The sequence below is a fragment of the Notamacropus eugenii genome, chromosome 4 (assembly GCF_028372415.1).
Source record: "Notamacropus eugenii isolate mMacEug1 chromosome 4, mMacEug1.pri_v2, whole genome shotgun sequence".
Lineage (NCBI taxonomy): Eukaryota > Metazoa > Chordata > Mammalia > Diprotodontia > Macropodidae > Notamacropus > Notamacropus eugenii.
Genome location: NC_092875.1, coordinates 289,117,148 through 289,129,830, shown reverse-complemented (window position 1 = coordinate 289,129,830; position 12,683 = coordinate 289,117,148). Strand labels below are relative to the sequence as shown.

The following is a 12,683-nucleotide window of genomic DNA, read 5'->3' as shown; positions in this document are numbered from 1 at the left end:
CATGGCACTCCAGCTCTACTTTGAGTCCTTGCCCATCTGTTTGGTGAGCCCAACTCAAATCCACCACAATGCCACTCCCTCATATTTTCTACTTCTTGCCTTAACTATGCTGACTAAAACACCCCTTCCTGGCCACCCCACCTCCATACGTATTATCTTCCCTAACTAGAAGATAAGCTCTTTGAGGGCAGAACCCCAGCCCTACCATGATTTTTGTCCCTGTCCTCTCCATTATCTGGAACATCATAAGTACTGAAGTGCTTTTGCATTCAAGGGATCTCACAGGAAATTTGTTCCTGTCCAAGTCTATAATATCCATTAGAAATAAATCCTGATAGCCTCCACCAACATAATGAGTTCCTGCTGGGCATTGAAGAAACAAATACCATCACCTCCTGGCCTAGGAAGCTATCATCTGGACACTTGACCCAATGTTGACTTTCATGTTTTTGGTATTATTTTAATCTGGAATTTTTTTTTTAATTCATAATTTAGTCCAGTTTGTTGAAATATGTCAGATGTTCCTTCTGTCATGAACTACTTCCACACTAACGCTGTATATCATCATGGCAAAGGAATGAAATGGTGAAGGAGAACCTTGGACAAGGAATTCTAAAAGTGAACATTTCCTGTAGCTAAAAGTGAGGTGGCTTTCACTCAGGAAAAGAACATTTAGCTTTTTTTTTTCCCTTTTTTGCACAATCCCTTTGCTAAAATCAAATGACTTAAACCTCCTTCTTGGGAACAGATAGGTTAGAAATGATCATGAAACCAAAAGTTTTAAATAAAAGAAAATCATTGTGCTGGTTAACCTTTGAACCGGAATACCAAGGCCTGCTTGTACCAGAAAAGACATAATATATAAATCTGCTGTTCTACTTAGCTCCTTATCCTAAGGAAGGATATTAGGCAATAGCAGAGATTTCTTTCCAGCTGTAATGGCTTTGCTCCTGAAGAGATAAGCAACATTCAGCTTTTCTCTGTTTATAGTGAGTTACATAAAGTACAAAAGGAAATATTAAATATCTAAAATCTGTAGGTTGGGAAGGATTTTTCTGAGCATTGAATTATTGGTTTTATAGACATAATAAAATATTTCTGTCAGTATTTTTCAAAGGTTTTACTTCAATTTGCCCTTGAACAGAGCAAGTAATATAACACACCTGCTTGTGTTCACCATGCCAACAGGCAGGCCTGCATGTGTGCAAGAACTCAGATCAGCAGTCAACTTGTAATTCCTTTTGATAGGGGTCACAGAGCTAAAATCATGAACATTTTTAAAAAACTTTAACAGCTGGCATGTTAATTTTTGCCAACTTACTAAAAAATTGTTCTGGGACACTCTTAAGCTGTGAAAGATTATAAATGTAAACTTTCAAAGACCAACGAACACTTTTGGCTGATATCACTACGGATTTCTTTTAAAAGAAATTAATAATTCATTATTATTTATAATTAGTAATAGTAAAAACAAACAAAAAAATAGTAAGAAAGAATTGATAGCCATACAGTGCTTTAAGGTTTGCAAAGCACTTTACATACCAACTTCTGGGACATTGTATATAATTTCAATTAAGTCCCACAAAAACCCATAGATAGGGACTACAGGCATGATTAGCCCCATTTTAAAGATAAGAAATCTAAAGCTCAGTGAATGCAAGCATCTTGCCTATGGTCACACAGCTAAGAAGTGTCATAGGTGGGATTTGAACCCAGGTCTTATTGATGGCAGGTCTAGCACTCAGTTTACTATCCTTCACCAGATCTTTTCCTTAATCACTGTGAATTGTAATTAAAGAATCCATCTACAGTAGAGACATGCTGAGAATCAGAGACAGAAAGTGATATACATTTCTGAGTCAGCACATCATTCTACCCACTAACAATATAACTGTTCAAAAAGTAATTGTCAGTATTTGTTAATCCACCTAGAAAGCTAATTCACAGAGCCTTTGAATACAATCAAGAAGGTATTTGCACCAGGTGGGGCCAAGGATGTCCTTCTATGGCATTTTCCTGAAACTTCTGCACTTGTACAGAAACTATTTAGTGCAGCTAATCACTTCCACTCCGATTCTAAATATGACAATGATCTTGAAAGTTACCAGGGATCTCTTAACTGTTAAATCTGATAACTTTGTCTCAGTCCTCATTTCTCTTTACTTTTGTCCATTTCTTTCTTCAAGATATCCCTTCATTTCCTTTGCAATCCAGGACACTTCTTTCTCTTGGTTCCCCTTCCATTTAGTTGAAATTATCACCACCCTTCCCTAAAACTGTCTCCTGCCCCGTTATTGTGATGTTCCTCTAAACTTCCTTCCTGGGTTTTCTATCTCTTCATGTGTTCCCCTGGAAATCCCATCAGCTACCATATGTTCAATGACCATCTCTATGCAGATTATTCCCAAATCTCTATATCCATCGATAATATCTCTGCTGAACACCAGTTCAGCATCTTGATGACCTATCACTAATTCCCTATTGTACAGATACAGATCTACCTGAATGTCCTGCCAATATATCAAACTCAACATACCCCAAACAGAACCTGCTCCTCCTTCAAAATTCCCTTTTTCTGTTGAGGTTCCTACCACCATTCTGGTCAGTCAGATTCATAATTAGTCATCCTTAACTTTTCTTTCTCCCTACATTCAATTACTTGGTGACCCTTGCTGATTCTCTCCCCGCTATGTTTCTCTCATCCATACCTTTCTCCCCACTTAGACTTACATAGTTGCTACCTTTATTCAGGCCCTCATCACTTCCCTCCTGGAATTTCCTAAAAGTCTCTTAATTGATTTCCCAGCATCCAGTCTCTCTGCTCTCTAGTTTACCCACCATACAGCTGCCATAATAATTCATCTTCTTAAGGCACAGATCTATTAGGTTCACTCCCTCTTGTACCAAGACAGGATTTTTGATTAAGACTTTATGGGAAGATAGGGTGAACACAGTACCTCTCTCTTGTTTTCAGCTATTATGTTAACTATTGCCTGAACACAGACAGTGGAACTGTCAACAGTTGCTCAGGCAAGAAATGACTGCTTGAGTCAGGGTTGGCTTCTGTATTTGTATTACCTGCCTATGTGATTCTTTAGTTACACACTCAGGGGTAGTCTGAAAAAAAGAGACCACCCTCTTAAACTTCTTTGAAAGCTTGATCCATATTGAACTGATGATGCAGGAGATTCTCCTATAGACAGATTTAGTGAATCTTTATCAAAGCTTCCTGCTAGAAATATGATCTTATTGCCATTTGGTGAATGATTTTTTTACTACAACATTATAGTTATCACTTCCCTGGTATTCCCAGAATTCAAAGTTAGACCTGCCATGGGAAAAACATGCCCAAAACCCATCAGTAGCCTCTCATTTCCTAGAGGATAATAAACAAACTCCTTTACCTTACCTTTAGGGCCCTCTACTTACTTTTTGAGCTTCTGTTTATATTATACCTCCCATTTTTATGAATTTTACATCCCAATCAAACTGGAATGAACTTGTCCCAAACCTGCCATTTCCCTAAACTCATAATTCTCCATCCTTCCTTTGTGCATTTTCATATGCCATTTCTCACGTAACTGGAGGGTACCGCCTCCTCACCTTAACCACTCAGAACTTGGTGTTCTTTCAAAGCTCATTTCAGGTGTTATCTCTGTGATGCCTTCTCTGATCCTGAGCAGTTCGTTCTCTTTCCTCTCTCAATTCACCTAGTACTATGATTTTTTTCCCCCACAAACCTAATCCCAGAAAAGAGGTCAGATAAGGAGGTGTTAAAGTAGTTGTAAAAATCCATCCAGTACAGGTAATACACCTTTATGAGGTGCAAATGAATCCTCTATGAAATGCAAATGAATCCCTTCAGTGAATCAGAACATATGGTCATAGAATAAAAAATGACATCCCCTGACTCTGAGTGACCTTTAAAACTAAGCTCCAGGAATCCAGGAGATAAACTCTAAGAGGAAGAGTAGAAAACGCATGAAGAAAGGTAAACTCTAAGAAATCAATCATGTGGGAGAGCAAAAGAGGCAAACTCCACAAAGAACTAGGCCTACTGGTCATTAGGTACATCTAGACTGAAACTATGTTGCTGAAATACCTTTGGACAAAAGACCCCCACCATAATAATCCTCTTTCTCCACTTGATCTTCTTCATAGAGCCTGAAAACTTTCCATCTGGACTTAGGGAAAATCCATTTACCTCTCTTTATTTTAAATTTTTACTTTGTGTTTACTAACAGTATTAGCCATCAACATTTTCTTGTCATTATTAAGGACATGACTGAGAGGCAGTAACTGAAAGGCAATTGTCTCCAGAGAAAAGATAGAGATAAATCTCAAAGTTGAGGTGATTTGTAAAACACTGTCTCTGATGGGGGCTCAGAGCTAACAAAAATAATAAAGAAAATTGAATTGTTTACACTTGTAAACCCATCTGGGCCATGAGGCAATAGCAGTAAATGGGAGGCAGTTAGGAATAGTTGAAAATACCCCCACCTCATCACTGCTACACTTACTTGTGTACATGTTATATTTCCCAACAGCTGGTAAAATGGAAGTTTCTTAAAGGCAAAAACTTTCTTTTTTTTTCTATATCCAATATAAATAGTATATACATTATGCATAGCATAATGTCTTGCAGATTATATTCATCTATATTTATTGAGGGGTTTTTTTTTTCATCTTAACATTTCTAGATGTATACCAGGTTAATGGGAAAAAGTTGACAAGTCACCACTTATATTTAATACAAACATATATGTCACAGAAGCATAAATTTAGAACTAGAAGGACTCTTAGAGATCATCTAATCTAATAACTCTAAAAAATGAGAAAACTAGACCCATGGAGTTTAAATAACTTGCCCAGGATCCCACAACTAGTAAACAACTTGAATTCAAACTCAGTTCCTCTAATTTCAGATCTGTCCCCTTACAGGCTGCCTTTTCCTAGGATAGACAAGGTAGGAAAACAACTATTGGCACTAAAATAAATCTAAGACATTCTGGCTCAAATTATCTACTTCCATTTTTTAATAAAGTGGTTCTTAACAGAACAAACATTTTTACAATCAAACTAATATACTAAAACCCATTAGACTAAGTGTTTTTACATTATACTTCTGTACTTCAAGGCCAACCCTAGCTAACCTTCTAGAATTTTTAAATTCAATCTAACTATTACTTATTAAGCAATTGCTGTATGTGTGTGTATATACATATATGCACATATGTATATATACATATATGTTAGCAATACATACACACACATATATACGTATATAAGCATAAAATTACTTTATTAGGCAATGGGGGAGATAAAACACTTAGAGGATACATGGTCCTTGCCCTTATCACAGAATCCTGTAGTGGGATATTATATTTATACAAAAAAAAAAACAAAACCCTCCTTTTTTTTCTTTTAAACCGGACCCATGTCCAGTATGGGAAGACCCATCAGTATGGGAAGATCTGGGTGAGGGACTTTCCCTACAAGGTCAGATTAACATTTGTTCTGAAATTTAGAGTTTTAGAGATGCATCTTACAACAAATAACTCATACTTCAAGAATCCATGATTTCATAATAACTACCACCAAAAGAGATTACAGCCCTACAACATTTAGCAATTCAATTTTCATAAATTGCTATGACCATAAAAAAATCTACCATCTTGTAGCCAGTCTTCTGATGATCTCCTCTGTATTTGTCTAGGCAGGCCTCAAGTGACAGATGTATAGTTCATCATCACTGGTACCTTACCAGGAGTAGAACTCCCAGACATTTCATTGCACTGGAAAGCAAAAGGGGAAAAGAATGCCTCATAGAAGGCAGGTTAAGAGTGCCAGAAGATGCTTAAACGTCAAAGAGGATGAGGGCTAAGTAAAGGCCTTTGGATTTGTTGATAAGGATATAACTGGTGAGCTTTAAGAAAGGAATTTCAGTAATAGAGGAAGAAACTAGATTTGCTGGAGTTGAGGAAGCTGTAGACTATTTTTTTCATGACATTTGGCACTGAAGGAAAGGAGAAGGGATGGTAACTGGACAGAGTAGAGGAGGCCTTTCTTTGTATCCCCAGGTCTTAGCACAATGTCCAGCCCATAGGAGATACTTAATAAACGTTACTTGACTGATTGACTATGACATATTTGTAAGCAAATAGGAAAAAGTCAGTAGAGAAGATGAGAATGAAGATGCAAGAGAGGGAGGTGGGAAGGAGGATATAATAACAGCTGGATTTATGTTCTGAAACATTTGGCAGGGGATGGATCAAGGGCACATACATCAAAGGACTGCAAGTAGCAGAGATAACTTTTCCCATGGCAAGAAAAAAAGAACAGAAAATGTGTGGTGATATGGGAAGTTTTGGAGGGTGAATTCATGGCAACTCCTATTAAATGATCTCACTCATTTTAACTAAATAGGAGGTATTATCTGGCCTAAATGTAGAAGGTGAGCTTGGGTACAAACTTGTGAGGAAAGAAAAATCTTTTGAAGTATAGGTATAAGAAGGGAGATTTTGAAGAATAACTAAACAATTATTTTACATACACTTAGTAATAAAAATATTTACTTCTGTGTCTAGCATTTTATTACCTATTTTTCTATTTGCTTCCTAAACTTATAATTACATAAAAATTGAAAACTATTAGTAATATTTCTTTAATAAAGTCAATCTTGATAAGACTAGATTTATGTGTCTGCAGATAGATAGGCCCTGACTCCAGTCAGGTCCTTCTCAAGCCCTTCTCTGTCCCCAGTATTGGTCAAGAATATATAAAGTAATAATAGATGACAGGATCATAGAATCACAATTTTAAAACTTGAAGGGACTTTAAAGACCATCAAGTCTAATTTCCTTATTTTATTAATGAAGGAAATGAGGCACAGAAAGATTAAGTCATCGGCCTAGGGTCCAACAGTTAGTAAGTATATGTTAAATAGTCTCTATGAAAAGGAATAATACTTGTCCTACCTTGTCCTAACTACCTCATAAGGCTGTCAGGAAACTTAAAAGCTATAATGTGAACATCCTTTGGAAACTGTGAAGCAATATACAAATGTAGGTTACTATTATTACACAAAGTTCACATGCAAACAGTTTTGAGTGAATTGTACTGAAAACTAAAAACCTTCTCTAGCAGGGTGTAATTAAAAAAGCACTGATAGGGCGGGGTAAGTGACTCAGTGGATAGACTGTCAGGTTTGGAGTCAGAAAGATCTGAATTCAAATGTATCCTCAGATACTCATTAACTGTGTGATCTTGGGCAAGTCATTTAACCCAAATTACCCTAAAAAAAGTGCTGACTATGGGACTAGAAGTCCTGGGTAAGCTGTCATTTACAGTCATTAAGTCACAACTATTTTTCAAGTCTCAGTTTCCTCCTTGTATTTCTTATATGTAAAGTATCTATAAGATAATACCTGTATTACTTCAGAAGATTCGAATTATCTATGTAAATCCCTTTGTGAACTTAAAAGACTATATAATAGCTAGCTAATATAATACTATTAATAATAATAAATTCATTTCATAAAAATATGAATCAAATTCAGCTTGAGTTTTTGGTGTGTCATTATCTTCCTTGGCATTGATTTGAGCCTAAACTAAAGATCCTGGTTTCCTGTGTTTACAGTTGTCTCTCCAGGTGAGAATAAATCACAAAGCAGAGACTTTGATCTGAATGGAGTTGCCCAAGTTTCAGCAGGTACAGAAAGAAAAGAAGAAAAATAGAGGCTTGCTGCATCGTACCCTTAGTACAGCGACACAGAGAGGGCATTATATGTGTTTATTGAATGACTGACTGAGTTGTAGAGTGTGCTAAATAAAAACAAATGTTTACGGAAGTCAGTTTTAGTGAAAACTGGCAGACCCAAAGTGGGGGAAAACATTTTATTTTTAGGTTGGTTTTCATACCATCAGAGAAGACAAACTAGGATGAATAATGACAAAAGACACAAAGACAAGGGCAGGCCAACGTGGTCTCTGTGGTTTATGAGTGCCACTGTCACAACAGACTTTAAGATGCGTGTATGCAATACTCAGAGCATTCGTGTTTGTAGACAGGAAATAGGGTATTCCAAATTCATTCATTATAGTTTTGTTGTGAAGAATTATCATGTTAACTCAATTACTGACAACAACTGTCATTACAGAAAAATATTGGGTGAGTCCAGGAATAGAGGGAAGGAAAGAGAGCTAAAAATCATCCACACATACTTGGGAAATGTAAGCACATTAGCTTGTTGAAACTTCTACAAGAAATTAAATTCATCCCAGTTCCTCCCCTAGAACAAATAATTATCATCAAAAATTAAAATAAAAACAAACCTAATAATTTTGCTAATAGCTACTCACTATTCCTTTATATTCCACCAAGCTTGCTGTTTAGCCGTGACTTGCTCAACCAGTTATGTTCAAGAACTATACAGAGGAATCCTTACCTAATTCCAAAGGAAAAGGATTCTTTAGAAAAAAATCCTCTGTGCATGATACAGAGTTGTGGGACATGGAATAATATAAAGCCCAGTTATTATGCAATGAACCATTGAGTCAATATGTTCATAATTCTAGAAGTGGGATTAATTTCCTACTAAAAGGGCCATGAGTTTGAATAGCATTTATTATTTTAAAAAAAACCAACAACAAACATATGTACTTCACTTAATCCATTCTTCTATAAGAGGGCAATTAACCTACAGGAAAAAAAAAAAAAACCTATTTAAGGCCATGCAAAGATTCTCATTCTCTCATTCTCTGTCTCTGTCTCTCTCTTTCTCTCCACCCTGTATTTTTTTTTGACTGGAGTAGAATCTGTCCTTTGGCAGGGGGCCAGCTAGGTGATAGTGGATAGAGTACTGGCCCTGGCATTAGAGGATCCGAGTTCAAATCTGACCTGATACTGGGTAAGTCTCTTAACCCTCTTTGACTCCGTTCTGTCATCCACAGAATGAGCTGGAGAAGGAAATGGCAAATCACTCCAGCCTCTTTGCCAAGAAAACCCCAGAAGGGGTCACAGAGAGCTGGACATGACTAATCAACTACACAACAGCTGAGTCAAAGCTGGACAAATAAGGGTAGTGAAGACTTCAAAGTGAGATTCCATTATTGGAGCTGCTCAGGGCATCTCAAGAGAACTTGACATGTTCCCAAGTCCATGTAATTATTCACTAGTCTTCTTTAACATCTTTATAGCTGATATCTTTACTATCTTCTCCTAATTTTCTACATCAAATTATCAACTCTCCTGTGCTCTCCAGCTTTTCCTACTGCTCACTTCTGTTATCCTTTTCTTTTTGTCCCAGCTTAACCTAAGCCATTTATGTAGTTACTCTCTTACTTTCATTGCAAGCTCTAATCTCTATCTTCTTGCTGGAAGGGGTTCATTCATAGGCTTCAAATTTGAATACAAAAATCCATCACGGAAAGAACGGAACTTTTGGTTCTCATCCTTGCCTCAAGTTGACCCTGATCATGCCAATCCTCATATTTAAAAGTGAATGTTCCAGAATGGAATAGGCTAGTCTTTATAACAATAACTGAGAGAGTCATAGAACAGTTAGTTTTGAGAAGTGTTATTCCACACTTGTCTCCAAAAAAGTTTATTTCCTTTATAGCCATCCTTCAAAAAAAAAAATATGTACAGACATTTTCTCTGACTTCCAACCAAATATCCAATTTAGTCAGATGGTTGAATTAGGACAGAGGTGGAGATAGTTCAACTACAGCAATTTTTGTACATCTTTGTACAAGCATCCAAATTATTTATTATAGATACTCAAGCAATAATTGGAAGAAGAAAGGAAGGAAGCAAGGAAGGAAAGAAGGAAAGGAAGGAAAGATGGAAGGGAAGAAGAACGGAATACCCCATTATGTGATTAGCATTTTGGTTATTAGCTGTACTGAGAACAGCTGCAACACAGAATACAGAGATGATTTAATGCAGAGGAATTTCCATTATGGAAAATTGCTTTGGCATTTCTTCTGGCAATTGATACTGCTTGTGATAAGATAAATATTACTTATAACTTGTGGGCAGTGCTAGCAAACATTAAGCCAATGGATTGAATTAAAAGAAACTGGTTTCAAGTCGCCTTACAAATCCCCCTTAAAACTCACATCTTCCATGAAGTTTTTCAGTGAGAGTCCCCTACTGGAGGCTTCTCCCTAAAGGCAAACAGGAAGAGAGGTTGAAAGAAAAGTAGGGAGGCTGATCCAAAAAGAAGAGTAGCAAACTGGAGGGAGGGGAGGTGAGAATTGGGGAATAATTCCACCTCCTCAGCTGGTACACATCTGTGTTACGATAGCAGGAGGATAATTTAGTGTGTTCTCTCACTCCGGAATAAATATTAACTCTTTCATGACCATAGGACATCATTTTGAGGAAGAGTGGTTCTCCTTCTCCAAATTACACCTAAGAGGGACTGTCTAAATTTTTAATACTTGAATAAAAGTTTTCTCAGACTGATTTTATAAACATAAAAGTCAGATTTTTGTAAATAAAATGTTGTTAATTCAAGGATTAGTTCATCTGCCTTGTCGCATATTATCTAAAACTTGAAACATTTTGAAGAATTGATATAAGCCTGTTTTTCCACAAATTTAAATCTAGTAGATATCTCCTAAAAGTTAACATACTAGATCAGTTTGAAAAAAATGTAACATGTTAATATCACCATTTGTCTATTATATGAACCCTTTGCCTTCAATATGATATTTTAATTAAAAAATTTAAACTCATCTGGATTATATATGTTTAGATAATAAAACTTTTTATACACAAAAAAATTATATTTTCAGTATGACCATTAGGTTGAAATGTGATGTAGCTCTCCTCAGCAGTGCCTTTACATCACCCCAGCACATTTGCAAAAACAAGCTGCTATGGCTAAAGAAGAGCTACATGACCCAGTGGATGGAGCACTGGGTTTGAAATCAGGAAGACTCATCTTCTTGAATTCAAATCCAGTCTCAAACAGTTATTAGCTATGTGACCTAGGCAAGTCTCCTAACCTTGTTTGCCTCAGTTTCCTCATCTGTAAAATGAACTGGAGAAGAAAATGGCAAACTCCTCTAGCACTTCTGCTGAGAAAATGCCAAAATGGGGTAAAAAAGAGTCAGACATAACTGAAAAACTACTGAATATTTAAAAATAACAACAATTTGTATTTTAAAAGATTTCTTTTTTATTTTTCAATTAACTTTAGCTTTTTTATGGTAAAGTCTATAAGTAGCTTCCAGTGAGGGAAATAACTCTTCCAATGTATCTTGGGCACCAACTCTACAAATTATGGTGTTAAAATAGTTGCTTGGAATAGCAAGGTTAAGTCAGTCAGTCATTTAGTATGTCAACTAACATTTATTGGTGACTGTCCCTGTGTCACACAGTTAGTTAGATCAGAGGCAGGGCCTGAACCCAAGTTTCCCTGACACCAAGGGTGGGACATCTGAGAAAAGTTACTTTGTGCTTTGCATGTCTGATTTCAAATGATTGTTGTGATAACCCAAGGAACATAGATGATTAGCCCTAATTGATAAATGAGGAAAATGAGGGCCAGAGAAGATAATTCACAAATTTTAAAAACTCTTTCACACACACACACAGACACACACACACACACACACAGAGTGGCAGAATGAGGACTAGATTTTATCTTATATTTTGTGTCTCTCTATTGTGAAATTAGAAAAATAGCCTCTAAAAATACATTTAACTTTAATTAAACCATGTGTGTATCTGTGTGTGTGAGAGAGAGATTGTGTGCATGAGAGAGAAAGAGTGTTATACTACATTTCATAAGGGAGAGGTTTTTAGTTTCTCAAAAGTAAAGAGCAATGAAAGGATGCTTCAGTTTTTAAAAAGTTAAAATCCCTGGTCTAACTATTGATAAAACAGTACCATCTTTCCAAGTTATTTTTGGCCTCTATTAGCTAAAAAAATGAATATATCATAGTTGTCATGTTTCTGAGCATTTCCAGCTCACAGAATCATTTTTAGTAAGATGTCAAAAAGGACAATGTATTTGCATCCATTTCCACTAAAACTAAGTTGTTTTGGAAATTCAGGCCCCCAAAAATTCCTTATGGTGTGTAGATTTTTTTTTTTTACTATAAAAGAAGAGGCACAAAAAAGGCAAAGAAAACTTACTTCAGATAAACTGCTTCTCAGAGTTGTACTTGTTAGCTTGTCTCCACTTATTGGAATAACTAGCCCAGAAGGAGTGCTAAGGGCTCTCCCAATTTGGCTCTTAGATGGAACAGACTTGCTCCTTTGAATATTAATAATCCTTTCCTTCTTTCCTTGGTTGCTAGGGGTAAGAGGTCGAGACAACAAACTGTTTGGAGTTACAGGTCTGCTTCCTGGAACTGTCAGCGTCTGAGGCCTGTTTGTCTGGGCTATGAGAAGATGAGGCCTACTATTTGCGATACTGGAGATCCGTACTTTGCTGTCAAGGGAAGGGAGTGATTTATTTTCCTGGAGCTTGAGCTGAGTGATTTTCCCTGTTTGGCTGGGTTCTAGAGATCTTGTGCTAAGGCTTGGTGATGACTGAAGATTTCCTTGAAGGTCAGATGCAACTGAAATATCATGCATACTGCTTGGACTTCTTGCAAGCCTTCCTTCTTCCCACAGTGCAAGGTCCTTTTCAATATCTACATCAGAAAAAAAAAAAAGTATCATC

The 12,683-nt window shown here is 36.6% G+C and overlaps 1 protein-coding gene across 5 annotated transcripts in view; it reads right to left on the bottom strand.

Moving 5' to 3' along the window:
* C4H8orf34 (chromosome 4 C8orf34 homolog) overlaps positions 1-12,683 on the bottom strand; it is a 451,431-nt gene that overhangs the window by 61,110 nt on the left and 377,638 nt on the right. For 4 of the 5 annotated variants that reach the window (XM_072604793.1, XM_072604790.1, XM_072604789.1 and 1 more), the window contains 2 exons: positions 12,152-12,654; positions 10,123-10,170 (listed from right to left, as the gene is read on the bottom strand). In XM_072604793.1, the coding sequence (XP_072460894.1) occupies positions 10,123-10,170; positions 12,152-12,654 (551 nt within the window). The remainder of the gene's footprint in view (positions 1-10,122; positions 10,171-12,151; positions 12,655-12,683) is intronic. The other variant, XM_072604791.1, reaches the window with a different exon arrangement.